Consider the following 18,944-nt stretch of genomic DNA (forward strand, 5'->3'; position numbering starts at 1 on the left):
ATTTTGTACGGACTGTATCTCTAATCAAGTCTATATTTGAACTTAGGTCCAAGAGATACAAGGCCATACTGTCATATCTCTACTGAATGAATGAATTTTGAGTGAATTGTCAGATAAATACAAATGTAAAAATAAAGGGACAGTTCAAATTTCAGAGAATTCTGATGTCAGGAACTGCAAAAAAATAAGCAGATATCCAGGAGTGATTACAAGTCAGTATTCTCTGATTTTTTTGCCAGCTTTCTCCCCCTTGTTCCTGAAGCAAGATTCCACGAGTACTGGCACCTTTCTGGTATTGTGTTTAAGTAGTTATTCTTTATGTGGGAGCCTAGACAATGAGCGTTGACAGACTAATCAACAACTATATAATATTTTAGTGGATCATCCAACTGCAATACTAAGTTCACGTTAGTGTCTTTCTATATGTAGATTTATTGCTGGTTTAGCAGGCCTCTGTAAAGATCAGTAAGTTCTAGGCCAACTTGTTAAACATCACTTATTTTGAAAAACATTTTGGATGATCCTATTCTCCTCTACCCCAAGGTCAGTGCAACTTCTGTAAACACAGAGGCAGTAAACTCGACCACTGTTGTTCTTCTCCTACCTAAGCAGTGAGCTGCTTGTGCTATTAGCTGGGATTTTTTCTGGCCAATATGCTATTGCTGGCACTCGATGGCCACCTTCCCATGTAGTCTTTTTTGCTGAACTTCCACCTAAATCAAAAACAAAATTTTAAAAATTGTATTAACCAGTATCGCAGTCTACGGACCAATAATAAGTTCCTGTATAACTTTTAACTACAACTTCTCAATTTATCAGAACATGATATCACAGCGTACATTTATTTCCTGAAAATCTGCAGTTGAGTTTCTCAACAATTTTCTCCCCTCCTCCCCTTGTTTAGCTGCCAAGTAATTGTAAAATCGGGGCTACAACCTCACTGAGGAGTATGGCTTAGCTACTCACTGGGTATACTGATTGATCCATTGACAGGGAGTGTTCCTCACAGTCCCCAAACCTCTGGCATGACTTGGGTTCCCAATCCTTCCGGGAGTTTCCTGGAATCGGGGATACTTCCCCCAGGCGCTGCATCCAGCAGCCCGAAGATCTGCGATTTAAATTTTCCGCCGCAGTGCCCCCGCCACACCCCACCCCACCCCACCCCACCCACCCCCTGCTCCTGCTCCATGATGGGCTTTTGTTATAGAGGCCTCTGGTTTGGTGACGTCACCAGCAGACAGCCGTGACCTTGTGGTGCGCAGCCGGGAGGGGGCGGGGCAGTCAGGAATCAGGTGGCTAGGGAATTGCGGGTGTCAGCATTTGGGAGGGTCTCAGCAACCGGGGATGGGAGGTTCTGAAATGGGGAGTCTCTGAAATTGGGAGGTTCGAAAGTGGGGGAGGGGAAAGAGATGGAGAATGGGGGTTAGGGGAGGAGGGATGGGGAATGGGTGCTCAGGGGAGGTTAGAGGGAGACTGGGGAATGGGGACTTGGGAGCGAGGGAGACTGGGGAATGAGGGCTCGGGAGCAAGGGAGACTGGGGAATGGGGACTCGGAGAGTGAGAGAGACTGGAGAATGGCGGCTCGGGGGGACTGGGGAATGGGGGCTCGGTAGGGAAGAGGGAGACTGGCGAACGGGGGCTCGAGAGGGAAGAGGGAGACTGGGGATGGCGGATTAGTGGATGGGAAGTCAGGGGAGAGAAGGGGACTGAGGTCAGGGGATTGAAGCTCAAGCGGAGGGGGGTAATGGATTGGGGTAGTTGTGGGGACCAGCATTTCCCGCAGAGCCAGGAGCAGCCGCAGCAAGGTGGTGAGTGGGAACGGCACTGAGAGGAGCATCCAGTAAAAGGGTAAGTGAAACCTGGGGACTTTACTGTGGGTAAATAGTGAAGATTATTTCCACAGGGCGAATGGGGAACTAGGGAACGGAAACCAAGGATTCTCCCTGGAAGAACCAAGGGGGAAGGGAGAAGTGAAAGTTATTGAACTGAGGGCTGTTAGACCATGGGATACTTCGCCATATGTGGCTATTGGGGTACAGACTAAAACTTAATTTCAAAGGAATGAGATACATATTTCAAAACGAGTAATATAAAATGATCTATGGTGGGGGGAATAGTGTTACAAGGGGGAGCACCAGCACCGAATGGCCTCCTCCTGTGCTGTAATATACTATAATTCTATGAAAACTTTCCTTTATCGAGTCCGAGCTCAGGGAGTGGTTTAGAAATGTTGGTGGTGAGCTGAGTTTAGGACGATGTGCCCTGTGAGAATTGCCCCAAACACTGAGCCCACTGCCCCATGTACAATCTTTTGGTTTGGTTCAGGTCGGTCTGTGCTGGCCGGTTTTGACGTGTGAAATCCAAGCACAGATCAGCTCTGACTGTGGTTCGCAGTTCAGAGTTGTCACCTTCACACGGAACCGGAGTCCAAACCAGAGTCGAAGGAGATAGGGAGAGAGATGGGGCCTATCAACTGGGGAACCTGACCGCACCTTGTGCAGTGTAGGGGGATTCTGGGTTTCACTCCCTACCTTCAGATTCCTCTCTCCCCCACCCTCTGTTTCCCCTCTCCCCCTGCTCATGGGTGGCCTCCTGGTTCTTGGAACTTGTCGCCCAGCAGCTGCTGGCACAAAACCATGAGCAAAAGCACTCAACTACAGGGGACCCAACTGTTATAAGGTAAATGCAATAACATTTGTACAAGTCGTGTGATTCAGCATCACATGGTCATGTGTCATCTAGTCAGAATGTCAAGTGATCAAACCTCCAACCAGAGTTGGCAACCCTAGTCATGACACTGTTACATCAGCACCCAACAACCTGATCTACTTCTGCTGCTGGATGAGCATTTAGAAGGAACAGAAAGTTACAGTACGTGTCCCCCAGTATCACTAGGGAGACACCGGCTGCTAAACACGAGTTCTAAGCACACACAGCATTAGTTTTAAGGCAGAGAAATTTGGTAACACTGAAGTTCAGGTTTTATTGCTATCGTGTTAGATAATATGTCAAAAGGTGACAGGAATGGGATCCACGGCAGTGGAGCTGAAGCTAAAGGCAACAACCTCTCCTGAAGGGACTGACTCTCTCAATGGGGTAAAGTTCCTGGTTTGTATGGTGCAACTACTCACAGGGTAAACTGACTGATGCATTAGTAGGGAGTGTTGCTCAGTCCTCAGTCTCTGCTCATGACACGAGTGGAGCTTCATGGTATTACGCTAGCAGAAGTCCTGCACAAAATGTCTGATTCTAGGAGCCTTCTAATTAGCCATTTTAAAGTATAAAACATAGAAACAAGAAACAACAGAGACACATCAGGATGTGTAGATATATCTCTGAATTAACATTTAAAATTATGGGACTTTTCAGTTAAATATACCCCCCCCTTTATGAATAGCAGTTTCTTCTTTTGCCAATTATTAATCTGGTTATTACCTTTTCGTGTCTGCCATGCTCCCACAAATGGGCCAGCAGTTCCAGAAAGCTCGCATTTCTCAGACCAAGGACCATTGTCACCTATATGGGAAACAGATTTAAAAAGTGACATGAAGAGGTTTGTAAAATTGAAACTGTTCAGTCACTGAAGTCGTATTAATACAGGTGGCTCGGAGACAAAACACATTGGTGCCCTACTGCACAGTGGTAAGATGCAAGCTTCTATCTGTGATTTTTCATGCAGTGAGTTTCCAAGCTTTCAGTGGAAGACATTGAAGGAAACTGAAACAATAGAACCATCTCATGCTGGTGTGGATTTGGACACATGCCAGTGTGAACTGGTGCCAGAATTATGTTTGAATTCTTCCTATACCAATCACTACATTCCAGAAGTATTGCCATTGTCTACTCTCACTACTGTTTTAATAATACTGCGACTCCAAATTTAAAATATAAATATGACCACAGATGGAGTGGCCCATTGATATAAACAGTACAGGGATACCTAATCTGTTCGCAGAGTTCTGAATGCTGAATCTGAATTATGGTGCTAGATCTTAGCGTGGCAAACTGTAACATGGATACTGAATGTTGTTTGCACCTTAATGAGAAGGATATGCTATTGGAAATCTGTCAAATTTGTTCTTATTAAAGGTCACAATATTCTGGTTTGAATTCTTCTGTGGCTATAATAGATCTTTAGCTATGACCAGGCCAAATGCTTGCCACAAACATGTGGATCTTTGTAACAAGAGAAATTGGTTGTAACATAGACACTGGTCTTTTGAGCTGAAGTAAGAATCAACTGTACCCTGGCTAGCTTGTCACTCAGAATAGCTGTAAACAGCTATCATATGATTCCCCAAATTAGGCAGAGGCAGCATTCCAACAGCTACGTAAATTTCAAACTTCAGCTGCGTGTTAGATATTATAATCAGATTTTGGTGCAGTACATGGCATGGTGCTTTGGCGTTCCAAAGAACTGCACTAGGGAGAGGTAGGATGTTTGTTGACACCCATGATTCTCATGTAGTAAATTCACAATCTCAATCAGTCGTCATTCAATGGCCAGATCCACAGGGAGATTGGTGAAATTGAAGCACCAGACATACTAATCCTCTCCTGCAAACCTTCAGTTTGTCATGTCTTACAGCTGCCCCAATTATTTATAACACAACAGAGGTAATTTATGTGTTTTTGCTTCCCGCAGGGAGCCTCATCTGCTGGCAGTGCATATTGGAAATGTCGGTGTGCACTGCCAACGACTTTCTGACTATTAATTTAAATGGCTCGAAAATCGTGGGCACTGCGGCTAGGCGAGATTCCCCACTGATGGTTCAGACTCTGAAAACTACTCCTAGAATGTTTCTTCATAACCTATTACTCTTTCACCTCAGCCCCATACAAAGCACTCAGTCAACCTGACAGCGATTTGAATGGTGAACGTGCATGGACATCCTGTAGCAGGGCACAAACTGAAGCTGCAACTTACAACTGAAATTGTTGTCACACTGAAATATTATAGGGGCTTTGTACGGCAAATCCTGCTAACACAACCTAGCTGCATATTGGATTTACATTTACTCATACACACAATAGGCTGCATGATATGTGTCATTATTTATGCTCTTTAAACCTACATATCTCAATATTACTTCTCTGCTTGCAGAGCAAGATTGCGAATAACAGAAGGGAGCATATATAAGCTGCAGGAGGGCCCAGAAATTTCTCACCCTTGATTCCCTTTGAAGAGGGCACACTGGACATCATTGGTTATGACACCATCGAGGTAGTGGGGGTAGGTAAACTGAACACTTCCCCTAATAACATGGCCAGGACCATCTTGCTCCTATGTTTACTCCCTCTACTCACATGCTTACTAGCATACTCTCAACTTTAAAGCCATCACACACAGTGGGGTAGAAATTGAACCTTGTGCCCAAAGGACGACTGAAAGATGTCCGACCCGATATTGGGTTCGGCCATTATTTTAGGCGTCCCTGGCAATCACCTAAAACAGGCATTAGGCCCCTTACATTGTAACAAACTACAGTTAACAAGGTGTGCACTGAACTCTACCCTCCCACCATAAAGTTTTACAGTATTCGTGTTCAGGCTGTGCATATTATTTGAGGTCAGTGAAAAATAGGGAGGTTCAATGAGATAAGGAGAAGATATAAAGAAAAAATAAAATGGAAGCAAGAAGCAAAAAGCAAAGTTTAAAAAAACAATAAAGAGGGAGACTGTCATACATTTAGGAACAGTAATAGCAAATTATTTAAACACACATCTTAATTATTTCTACGGTCTTTCAGAAATGATGCAACTCAGTGAAATTCTCATATCGTCTGCAATACTGGATTAGTATTTTTAATACCAACGAATATAAATTTCTGGAATTTGCATAAAATTATGAACTGCAATTTGTAATGAATGTTGTATCAGTTAGGGCCCAAGAGTGGGCCAAGCAAGTTACCCTGAGGGATCCCTATGTAGGTACTGTCAGGAGATGACTAACACACATTCATTTATTATAATCAAATGTTTGTGCCATCTGTGGAAAACCACAATCTCAGTTCATCGAATATGCCACAAGTGGCCAGCCTGAAGGAGCTGGGCTACCTTACCTCCCTTTCCCTGGCTCTGTACTTGCTTAAAAACTGTTAAATCTTTAACATCTTCCAGTTCTGATGAAAGGTCTTCGACCTGAAATGTTAACTCTGTTTCTTTCTCCACAGATGCTGCCTGTCTTGCTGAGCTTTTCCAGCATTTTCTGTTTTTACTTCTGGGCTGCTCTATCCTTTTTGTTGAGAAAACTAGGTAAAGGGCCAAGAACCATAATGCAGGTCACAAGCAAGGTTGAAAAGAGTAGAAGAGAACTAAAAAAAAGCTGTAGGAATATTGAGAACTACTGCTCCAATTTGGTGTTGGATGATGACAGAAATCACTTATTTTTGGGCTGGGTAATTATAACACAAGAAGTAAACCAATCTGTTTTGAAGGTAAATTAGTGAACAGACAGCAGGTTATTGTGATTGGGATGTTGCAACAGCTTCTCGTTCACTACGAGTTCTATGAGCTTTGACTCAAATGGCAGTAGGGCTGTTGGTCTGTAGTTTTTGGACACTAAGGGAATCAAGGGATTATGGGAGTAGGGCAAGAAAGTGGAGTTGAGGTAGAAGTTCAGCCATGATCTTATTCAGGCTCGAGGGACCATATAGCCTATTCCTGCTCCTATTTCTTATGTTCTTATGTTATCAAGGGCTGACTTTAATCTCTTGTAGATAAGCACAAAGTTTGTTTGTTACCACTTGAACAGGACAACATTGGTTGAAAGGGGCATTCAAAAGGTGGCCAGCAGAAAAGCTAGCTTCCTCGATGAGCTTTTGAGAAACTGGCATCTCAGCCATGGGAGCAATAGCTTTTTTGGGGTCCAGATTTTGAAGGAAATGTACTTTTTGCGCCTCATCTCGATTCACAAGACAGGGTCCTGCACTTCATTGGGTTTTTGGAGTCTCTCCTTAAGTTTTAGATAATTTTTCCACAAAGTCATTGTATTTTTCAGGAGAAGGGATATGGAGTTGGGGCTGATGTTGAAAACACATTCAATTTAATTGCAATATTTGGCTTTTGAAGAGTACTTGAAGTATTTGATTATTATACTTTTAATAAGAAACCCACTTTTTCCAGATTATAAAAATGTTTGCTATTAATTATTTAGCTTACGGATTCATTTCAAGATTAGGTAAGAAGTGAATGAGGCGGGAAGTGAATGAGGCAGGTTTTTAAGTGTAATTTGGTCGTTAGGTGTTTTTCTGTTTCCATGTATACAACATTAAAGTGTAAATTGGCCATTCTCACTAAGTCAGGTACAATTTCATCCAAACTTTATTTCTATCTGGCATTGAACAAAGGAATACAGTGAGGATAAGAGTGAGGATAAAAGTGAGCATACAAGGGTTGATGTTCCAAGTACCTGCCCATGGCAGGTATCTGGCCAGCCAAGAGTGCAGTTTGGAAAATCGCGGATGGTGTGCTGCTCACATATCTATCCATTGATATCAGCGCAAGCCAGGTACCTTGCCATGGGCGAAGACTCAGAAACCTATGCAATAAAGTAGATAGGTATGAATACAATTTTTGCTGGATCTACTAGCCTAGATTTTCTGATTTTAACACCAACAGTAGTCCATTTATTTTAAATAGATTACTAGCGGCATTCCAATTAGAAAATACAGGTCACCATGTTTGAAGGCACACAGGGATTAGCACCACATGGACCAGAAGGCCGCAACATAAAACACATAAGAAATAATCTTCTAACTTTGTAGCCCTGATGGGAGCCTCACCCGCTTGGAGCATGTAGCAGAAATTTGGGCAGGGAAATGGTTGGAAAATCATGTGAAACACACACCTGAATTTCTGGAATGCATTACCGGTGGGCATGGCTCTCTGCTGGATGTACAAAGTCACAAATTACTGCTAAATTGGCCCAGAATTTGCGGTCAAAATAACGGTGAGACCAATGGCGCTCGCCGTTATTGATGCACAAATCGTACAGCAACTTCAGGCGAGGGCAGGTACCCGGTTAAACACAGAAATCCAAAAGTTGCTGTCTGAGATGTGCCGCTCCGCCGTTAGCTTTGCGAAAACAGCATCTCACTGTCTGCCTCACCATTCAAATGCATTGAACGGGGTGAAGTTCCTGTATTTGTGCGGCAGCTACGAACTAAACTTGCAACAAAAAGTTAAGTCAAGTTATTTCAAGTCTAAGAACCCTTATAATGACGTGATCAGTGTTAATTACTGCCAGTCAACTTCTCTGGCACTGAAAACGAACTATTCCGAGTGTGGAGGCTCATTCCTTCAGGTTTTAATTGTTGTCGGAGATTTAAATAAAAAATTTACTATTAAATTTTTTTAAATACTTTTTCTTGCTGTCTCTTTTTTCCCCCTCTCTCTTAATCCAATCTTTCTTTCCCTCTCATTATTTCTCTTCCTGTAACTGATTTGACATGGTGAATGCACCATTCTATCTTACACATCCTGCTCAGTCCATGCGCTGTTAATTGCACAATCCTTTAATCTGATTGGTTAAGGAGATACACAGTTATTTGTCCTGTTCACTCAGATCCCAGATGGACTTCCAGCAACTTGCGGCGCAAAATATCATGGCTATGAAATGGACAAGGGCAAGTCTAACTAACGCGGGCATCGCTCGTATCCCTGCTACAGCAAATTGTTTTAAAATTTATTAAGGGGACAAAAATGGAAAAATATCAGATGGTGATCTTGTGTGAAGAGTTTGTTTTTCAAAAATTGTTCTTTCTAATTTTAAAGACAAACAAAAAATGGCTCATTAAAAATTACTCATTCTCATACGGGTCTAACGAGTTAACGTCCTCAACTCTTATAAAAAGTACCTGGACCTGCACCTAAAGTGCTGTAAACTGCAGGGCTACGGAACGGATGCTGGAAGGTGGGATTAGAATGAGCACCTGGTTCTTCTTCGAGCCGGCGCGGACACGATGGGCCGAATGGCCCCCTTCTGTGCTGTACCTTTTCTATGGTTCTATGGAGTTCTCACTTAGTACCACTCACATTGACCTGAAAATTCCTCATTGAGATGTACATTGCACTGACCTGATCTGATCTATATCCTGCTGGATTTCTAGATACCTTCATGCTTGTTGGCGCTATAACAAGATATTCAAAGATCAGAGAGGCCATTCAACCCATCTTAATTCATTCATCTAGAAATACACTAAAGTCTCACTATTGCAGCATCCAATTGGTTCTTAAATGATTGCAGAGTTTTTGCCTCCATACTCTATCTGGAAATCCATTCCATGTATTGATCAATCTTTGTGTGAAGAAGAACTCCATATCAGTTCTAAATTTGCCTTTGATAGTTTGAACCTACGTCCTCTTGTCCTAGTCACATAATTTTCCGTATTTTTTTCCATACCGTTGACTATCTTACATACTTATATAAGATCACCTTTAAGACATCTTGGGGGTGAAATTCGTTTAGGCCTGTTTTCGGACCTGAAATGGTCGGCACACTGCAATGTACGCCAGAAGCTGAAGGCGCCTGTCGGGTCACCTGAGGCAGCTTGCTGGTTTTCTCTGGACCAATTGGGGCTAGCCGCGGTGCCAGCAATGGCCCTCAGGTAGGTCCTGGGGCGGGTGGGGGGGGGGGGGGTGGTGGTGGTGATGTAGGCGAGCGGGGTGGGGGGGCTGGACACTGGCCAGCAGCAGCCCACAGTGGTGCTCCCTCTGGCAACACATTAGGGTAAGCTAAAAAGAAAAAGTTTACCTTTCTGTTGGCAGCATCCAACAGTCCCTTTAGTCATAGAGAGTCATAGAGTCATACAGCACGGATAGAGGCCCTTCGGCCCATCGTGTCCGCGCCGGCCATCAGCCCTGTCTACTCTAATCCCATATTCCAGCATTTGGTCCGTAGCCTTGTATGCTATGGCATTTCAAGTGCTCATCCAAATGCTTCTTGAATGTTGTGAGGGTTCCTGCCTCCACAACCCTTTCAGACAGTGAGTTCCAGACTCCAACCACCCTCTGGGTGAAAAAGTTCTTTCTCAAATCCCCTCTAAACCTCCCGCCTTTTACCTTGAATCTATGTCCCCTTGTTATAGAACCCTCAACGAAGGGAAAAAGCTCCTTAGTATCCATCCTATCTGTGCCCCTCATAATTTTGTACACCTCAATCATGTTCCCCCTCAGCCTCCTCTGCTCCAAGGAAAAGAAACCCAATCTTCCCAGTCTCTCTTCATAGCTGAAGCGCTCCAGCCCTGGTAACATCCTGGTGAATCTCCTCTGCACCCTCTCCAAAGCGATCACATCCTTCCTGTAGTGTGGCGACCAGAACTGCACACAGTACTCCAGCTGTGGCCTAACCAATGTTTTATACAGCTCCATCATAACCTCCTTGCTCTTATATTCTATGCCTCGGCTAATAAAGGCAAGTATCCCATATGCCTTCTTTACCACCTTATCTACCTGTTCCGCCGCCTTCAGGGATCTGTGAACTTGCACACCAAGATCCCTCTGACCCTCTGTCTTGCCTAGGGTCCTCCCATTCATTGTGTATTCCCTTGCCTTGTTAGTCCCTCCAAAGTGCATCACCTCGCACTTTTCCGAGTTAAATTCCATTTGCCACTGTTCCGCCCATCTGACCAACCCATCTATATCGTCCTGCAGACTGAGGCTATCCTCCTCGCTATTTACCACCCTACCAATCTTTGTATCATCAGCGAACTTACTGATCATACCTTTTACATTCATATCCAAGTCATTAATGTAGACCACAAACAGCAAGGGACCCAGCACCAATCCCTGTGGTACCCCACTGGCCACAGGCTTCCAGTCACAAAAACCGCTGGTTAGGCTGCAGAAAGAACTGGAAGAAATCAGTGCAGCACTTCTGCTCCTCCTGACCCCACAAGGAAAGTTAAAAAAAAGTAAAGAAAACATACCTTTATGGGCCTATTTTGACCCAGACTCCCATTCCCACTAGATTGATTGCTGTTTATTAGGTTGTTAGTGTACTGGTAATCCTGAAGTTTACTCGTGATTATTGATTCCATTATTTTAAAGTCATTGGAATGCCATTTACAATGTCTTACTTTCTGACTTTGAAGGGTATAAAAACACAGTTCACCATGTTAATGCACCACTGTGCTGTACCACAGCATGGTAAGGGTTAGGTTTGCCCCCAACATTACCTACAATGCATTCCTGAACACAACTGTTGGAGATGCTCAGTGGAGTGCATGTATTTTCCACAAAACAACACAGAAAAAATTAGACGGCAACTTGTACACCTTCTAGTGAATAGTTAGAGGGTAATATAGGCAGGGAAAGCAGAGCACCAACATTCCTGTTGTACTGGGGAATGGTGCATGGCATAGGGAACACTAAAGAAAATAGAGAAACAATGTGCCAGTACCATGAGTGAAAATCAGGATCAATATTAATTTTATTATCTACCAATCATAAGATTTTAAAAGTATCAGAATTATAAACATGAATAAATCATTCCATACCAGCAAACCACACAAGTGTGTTTTTATGAAAATCTGTATTAACTGCTTCCAGTATCCGTCCAATGACATGATCCAGCTCTCGTAGACTGTCTCCATATGGACCACGTGTGGAGGTGTTAGCAAATCGAGAATTGTAATGCAAAGGAACGTGCATATGGGCTGGGGCAAAGTACAAGAAGAATGGGTTTATACTCTCCCTAAGAAAAACAGAACAGGGAAATCAACAGGAACATGAGATAATAATATATTTTTTTAAAAAGTGCAATCTGATAATGCAGCCACTAAGGCGTTGATGGTGAAGACAATCTGTAACTCAGCGGGTTTGCCCAATGCTCAAATCAGCCTTTTTACTTCTCAAACATCAGGTCAAATTAAGCTCAGTTTGACGCTACAAAAACCTCTGATATCTTTTAATGGTCACAAGTTCCAGTATTCCTAAATTAAATGAGTTTGGGGAGTCTCAGACCACTTCTGTATAAAACAGAGATCAGCTAACTTATTATAGATCTGGAGTCAAATTTTAGAGCTTCAACTCCGTGTAGCTCAACAAGTTGATCAAATGAGTAGCTGAGCCACGCAGACCGGAAAGATACCAAGTTTGATCTCAATCAGGGCAGCAGCAAGGGCACTTTTTAGGGAACTGTGGAAAGAAAGTTTGATAATTGGTCTCAGTGATTTTTGGGTTAGGAAGGGGAAAATCGTTCGGGGTTCCCACTCCTGATTGTTAGGCAGTGACCCTTGCTTGAAGTGAGTGTGTGGGCATCAGGTGAGGACAGAATTAAAGTCAGCCATGATACCCTTATAGTCAAATAGCCTGCCAAGGCACACGTTTGAATAATGGCCACTTGAGTAAAATATCAGAAAGTCCCCAGCATACGAAGAATCAGTCCCTACCAAGGAATCAATGCCTTCAAAGAGGAGAAAAGGGAAGGGAGGAGAAAGGGGAAGGGAGAACATTTGGGAAAAAACTTTCTTTCCACAGTTCCCTAAAAAGTCCAACAACCACAATTGTTCTTTATACTGATGGTTACTGTGGCACTTAATGGAATATGGGCAATACAGAGAAAGAAGCCACCCAGAAAAACCAAACAATCACATGCAATCTAACAGAGTTCATGAGGCATTCTTCTCCTAATCCTCCTTTCCTCAGTACCACGGCCTTAGACTGGGTTAAATTATTAGTGAAGAAAAAGTGGGCAATTAACTACACTGCAACACCAAATGTAATTTTTATTATGGACATTTAATAAGATCTTCCCATTAATTTTTCTTTTGTGCACTTGCTAGAATTCAATCCTCCCTACGACTTTGGACAGAAAAGTTACTGCCACAGAGGCCTGCATTGCCACATTCTAAAAGAAAAATATGTTCCACACACTTCATATACAAAAGAGGGTCAAGCACCCTGACAAGGTTGGACATCAGGTGAGGACAGGCTCAGTTTTGGCTCTGTTGCCCTGACCCCATGTTAAAATTGCCTCTCTAGTCTCAGTCTCTTGGTTGGAGTATGGAAGGGCAGCTGGCACCTGTGGAACTCTATCCCTAGGAGGGGAGAAAATTTAGACAAAAATATGTCTTAAAAATCAGTTTTTAACGGGCAGATAAAATTTTGTAACCAAATTAAAATCTGTCTTCCACACACTCACTTTCTCCTTTACCCTAGTTGTTTGTGCCATATACTACCTCTGCCCTAGTGCACAGGCAGCTGATTTGATCCCAGCACTCCACCACTGCTACTGTGGGTGCCAATGCATGCCTCAAGTCAAAAACAGCAGTATGCCAGTCCTGCAAAGCACTGCGCTACCAATACCAGTAGTATATCAGTAGCATAATGACCCAAGTAAGAGATCAAATTCATGCACTGGGTAGCTTTGAGATTTTTATTTTCTTTTTGTATCAATTAATAACAGCTAAGGGTGATGATTACTCTTGGGTGAAGGTTATTTTCATGAAATTGCAGTATTAGGAGTCATCATCATCTATCCTCAATGACCTACAGGCTCCCACTCACCTGGCCTTCTGGATGAACTGTATAGCCTTTTCTGCATATCTCTCTGTCAGGCTGCTGAGATTAACCGGCTGTTCTACAATCCTTTGGTTTTCGAGGAGAGGCAGTGCCACATCTGTAGTACATGGTTTGTGTTCAGAGCTAAACAGAAAGCACAGCAAAACACACGCTGGTTTGGTTTAGACATCAGACAAAAATATGAACAATTCAGGCAAAAGATTCTGGAAAACTAGAAATACAAAACATTTACCAAATAGTCTCTGATGCAGTTACAAAGAAAATTGTTTTTCAAAATGCCGTACAAAGATGGGTTATTCCCTTCACTGACAAATACAAGGTATATATAGATTGGAATACTTACGACCATATCTTCAAAACTTGCTGCCTTATTAGTGGTAGCCAGTAAGTACCCACCAGACACCTGTCAGTTTCTGAACAGCAACTAGCATTCTGGTTGGTTTGTGTGTGTTGCGGGCAGGTTGACAATAATGACCACATGAACTCAATGTTTCAATTTAAGTTTTGTGGCTCTGGTAAGGCCCCACCTCCCTCTCAACTCCATTCTGAACATTTAAAAATTATACTGATTGCCCATGAAATTGGCTGGAATTTTGTTAGCAGATGACACTCCAGCTTTGCATTTTCTTTGCAACCAAGGACTTTATCTATCTATTATAACTAATCTAGCTCATGGCACACACATATTAACCTTACTTCATGTATTATGATTTTATAATGTAAAACTCACATGTCAACATGGAAAAATCACACTGCAATATAATGGAAAAGCCCTATCAAAAATGACATTTCACCAGCATGGTTCATTGATGAACCAAATAAATTACTTTTTTTTTCTCAGTAACTAACATTTCTAATGACCAAAATAAAGTTAAAAACAAAACAAAAAAAATACATATTTCATAATAGCATGATTACATTTTTCTACTGAATTATTTTTGTGTTTTTTAATACCTTTATTAAAGTTTTTCATTGAAGGTCCCATCCTTTCCAAAAGCCTGGGCTTGGAATTGATATTTTTGCCAGAACAGTAACACTGGTACCTGAAGAGAGTCTTTCAATCTGAGCATGTGCAATGTGAACAATTTCCCAGGATGCATCAGTAGGATTTAAGCACACCAAATTATGGAATGCTTTTCTCTCAGTATCTTATCAAAATCTACATGATTGTTTTTCAAAATGATTTGAAGAAAAATTTCAAAAGACTTTAAATTCAGGGAAGCAGAAAGGTTGTGTCAATGTGCATGAGACATAGAGTGAGAGGGAGAAATATGACAGTCTATAGCTTTGGTTGGTGTTTGAATTACATTATGTAAACTTCAGAGTGTATCAAGCCCAGAGACATACACAGTGGCTTCCTTCATCCTAATTTGAGTTCATTTTAAAACAACAAATGAGTTCAGTTTTGAAAGTAAAGAGAAAACATTTAATTATCACCTGTATTTTACTGGTAGAGAATGTAAACATTGTAATTACTAATACCTGAGATAATATACTACAGTCTGTAAGTTTTCAGAACCTCAGTTTGGCAAGACTTATCACTACATCTTAATTTCCCTCATTTTCTTCCCTACTCTTTTCAACCTGGTACTGTTCTATTCACCTTAATTTTTCACTATACATATTTTAAAAGTATATATAAAACTTTACTAAAACTGTAAAGATAATAAGAGACAATCCATTGAATGAATATACTTAGAATCACCATCATGTTAAACTATTGTTTTGGGATGCATTTTTTAAAAATATAAACTAAACCTATATAATAAATCTCTCTGGAGTTACTATACAACATGCATTTATATAAATATGTCAACCTTAGCTCAGTGGTAGCACTTTCGCCTCTGAGTCAGAAGGTTGTGGATTCCAGTCCCATTCCAGAGTCTTGAGCACATAATCTAGGCTGACACTTCAGTGCAGTACTGAGGAAGTGCTGCGCTGTCGGAGGTGCTGTCTTTTGGATGAGACGTTAAACTGTGGCCCCATCTGCCCTCTCAGGTGAATGCAAACGATCCCACGGCACCATTCAAAGAAGAGCAGGGGAGTTCTTCTGGAGCCCTATCCCTCAACCAACAAAACTGTAAAGCACTTTGGGATGTCCTAAGGTCGTGAAAGCCGCTATATAAATACAAGTTGTTTCTTTATATAGCTCCTTTAACATAGCACAATGTCGCAAGGGACTTCGCAGAGATGTGAGGAAAATGAACATTGAAACAAAGGAAAGTTTAGGATGAACCAAAAGCATGACCAAAGAGATGGGTTTTGAGGAGGATCTTAAAGGCAGAGAAGGAGGTGTAGAGATCGAGGTTTTTAAGGAGGGAATTATAAAGGCAATTCTAGGCAGCTGAAAGCATGCTCACCAATGGTGAGGTGGAGGGTGAGAGATGCACAGGAGGCTGAAATCAGCGGAATGGAGAGTTCATAGGGGGCTGTAGTACGGCTGGAGGAGATTACAGAGATGGGAAGAAGTAAGGTCATGGGGAATGTAAATAAAAGAAAAAGGTTTTAAAATTTGAGTATGGAGGGACCAAGAGCAAACATAGGGCAGGTCAGCTGCTCTGATCTGCTTCCATTGGACCTTAAGCAAATTAACTCCAGCCAGAGGGTCTGGGAGATTTCAGACTTTGAAATATTGTTTTGTATAGCAAACAGCAAGGATACTGTCATATTCTTGATGAAAATAAGTCTTCAAAAGTATGATGCGCTGATATTGATTTGCAGTAATCACAATTCATCTGCTATCATATAAAGCAAATGTTTGTCTGAGGGAGGTTATTAAGTCAAACACAAGAAATTACTCATAAAAGTGTAAGACAGTAACCATGGATCAATGCCCAAACATGATCACTGATTTACCGGACTGGGAGCACTTACATACTCACTGTACTACTGCTAAATTCAATCTAGCCTCAATCCAGTGGACCAATATTGAGAGACTTACATCACTGTTATATATCATGACACAAGAGTTTTCTGAGTGGCACACGAACAACTGAAAATGGATTTACATGACAGCACTTCTGGATTCACCAGTAGAAGTGAAGTTTGTTGTCTGCCATTGAATTGGATCAGATGCATTGCTAAAGGTAATTGCATGAGACTTGGCTGTAGGCACAGGGACTCTTGAAAATACCCTTATAGCATACATATTTCACTAAGTGAAAAGGCAGTATGTTTGGAAGATAATGTTAAAAATGCTCCTATTGGTTTGATATTCATTTGAAAAATACATGGTTGTGGCACAAATAACCCAAGTAAGTACACTGTTATGCTATCTTTGCATTGTTATTGCAGAAGAGACTCAGTCACTACAAGTTGCTCTATCACATTGGGGGTGAATTTCCTCAGAGCTTCTCCCACTCCATTGCCGTAACTTTGCCGGAAACCCCTTAACCGTTTGACATCTTACATGTGCAATCCTTGGAACTGAAGAAAAAAACTTGTTTATAAGAAAGGTTACTCCTATCAAGAACTTAATAAATGGTCACTCATAGAACACTTTAGCCTTTCTCTTGCAGCTTCTGACATCAACAGATCACTCAACTGAAGTACAGTCTTGTAATTTGTCTCAAACTTCATTACTGATTACCCAGACCCTGTGAAAGATAAACTAATAATGGAGATGTTTCTTTCATGGAAATATAATCTTCATCTAATTTAAAAGACTTCATTAGAATCTTATGCCTGATGGCTTATTGGGTGCTTGGTTAGTGGATCTCAGCCAGGGTATCAGTGGAGGCACGACTGGTCTCAGCCCCTGGGAGGGGAAGAGTTTGTTAGCATTCCTGCTCCTCGTTCATTATACTATATGTGTGCAGACATTGGGTGATGACCAGATCACATGGTTGTGATGCTCCCTCATTGTTGAATTACCTGTCGAAACCTATGGTCAATGTCCACAGATGAAAAATGGGAACTAGGATGAAGTGCCCATGAAACCATACTCCTGTATGAGTTAGTACCTTCAGGAGAAGATATTCCTATGGCCTGTTTTATTCCTGCCACTGTGATAAATGTAAACCATAATAATTACAATTAACATAAAATAATTTATAATTATTGTAATCATTATTATAGTTCACAATTATCGCAAAAATAAAACTGTACATTACTAAACTTATACACCCAATATATAAAGGATACCGCATAAAAAGCTGTTAAATATGTTCATTCCATTAGTGAAAGAGGCCTTATGATTTGCCAATAGCAAGGTCATGCGTGATTTCTTCGGGTCTTTTTTACAAGTGGAAAGTATTCAACAACTTGCTATGTAGTATTCTGTTTATAAGACACATGATAAAAAGTTTATTTAGGAGGTTTTAAATTTAATGCTTAAATCTAAATAGAGGTATAAATTTTAAAATTTAGTGCTCCCAGTGCAGAGCTTCAAACAAAAGGAATGCTATCGGGAACTTAAGTGCATAAGTCAGTGTGCCCAATCTATGACCCGCACCATTTTCAGTCCATTTATAGAGTTGGCACTGCTAGTGGTAGTCAAGGTTACCATAATCTTCAATTTTTATGCTTCTGGCTCCTTCCAGGGGTAGGGGACATCAGCACTATCAGCCAATTTGCTGTCAACACAAGTATCAAACAGTTGGCTGATACTTGTTCAGCCATTTTGACACTTTAATCTGCCCAAATTCACTGCACTGCTGGATTTTCAAAAGTACAGGGGGTCATTGATGGTACCCATGTGGCCATCCAGTCCATTACACTCAATGCCATGAACAGAAAGGGATTGCGCTCAAAGTTCAGCCAGTCAGTGACTACCAATACCGTGTTATCAGTGCATGACCACTTCCAAGCAGATGTCACAATGCTTTCATGTTAAGACAATATCACTATGCTAGGTATAAGACAATCATTTCTGCCAGGTTTATGTGAAAACAAAGGCAGGCTGAAAGAATAGCTCCCTCGAAGCCAAAGCTTCCGTCCTTAGCCTTGACTAATAATATTTGTGGCATATCTGGACAGAAGCACAATGCAGACATGCGGTCCACTGACATGTTGGAACAGTGCTTTAGACAAATCGGAGGTACCTTACAGTACAGCCCTGCCACAGTCTCCATAACTTTGCAATACAAAAAGGCCGAATAATGGAGAAGAAGGTTAACTCGCAAACAAAGCCAGAGCCAGACACAGAAACTAATCAAGAGGATGCTGTTGCAGCCAGGAAGACTGATGTGCAAAGCGCTTATCTAAGAACCATTTAGCTAAGTGTCTGAGCTATCCTTTTAAGGGACCATGATGTCCTATGGTATTGAGAAAGTGGTTCTAAGTACTGTCCCCAACATTACATTTACTAAACTAACATCAAAGTCCACCTTTGTGATGTTGCTATCTTCTTCTACCCTATAAAAATGAAACTCTGAACAAAATTCAATACAGTCCAACCAATTTATTAATCTAGTTTAAGC

At 41.7% G+C, this 18,944-nt stretch overlaps 1 protein-coding gene across 16 annotated transcripts in view; it reads right to left on the bottom strand.

Moving 5' to 3' along the window:
* Positions 1–18,944, bottom strand: part of arsg (arylsulfatase G) — a 125,579-nt gene that overhangs the window by 10,161 nt on the left and 96,474 nt on the right. For all 16 annotated transcript variants that reach the window (XM_068004083.1, XM_068004081.1, XM_068004077.1 and 13 more), the window contains 4 exons: positions 13,510–13,647; positions 11,499–11,695; positions 3,436–3,516; positions 605–713 (listed from right to left, as the gene is read on the bottom strand). In XM_068004083.1, the coding sequence (XP_067860184.1) occupies positions 605–713; positions 3,436–3,516; positions 11,499–11,695; positions 13,510–13,647 (525 nt within the window). The remainder of the gene's footprint in view (positions 1–604; positions 714–3,435; positions 3,517–11,498; positions 11,696–13,509; positions 13,648–18,944) is intronic.

This window comes from Heptranchias perlo, chromosome 23, assembly GCF_035084215.1.
Source record: "Heptranchias perlo isolate sHepPer1 chromosome 23, sHepPer1.hap1, whole genome shotgun sequence".
In the NCBI taxonomy this organism is placed as follows: Eukaryota; Metazoa; Chordata; class Chondrichthyes; order Hexanchiformes; family Hexanchidae; genus Heptranchias; species Heptranchias perlo.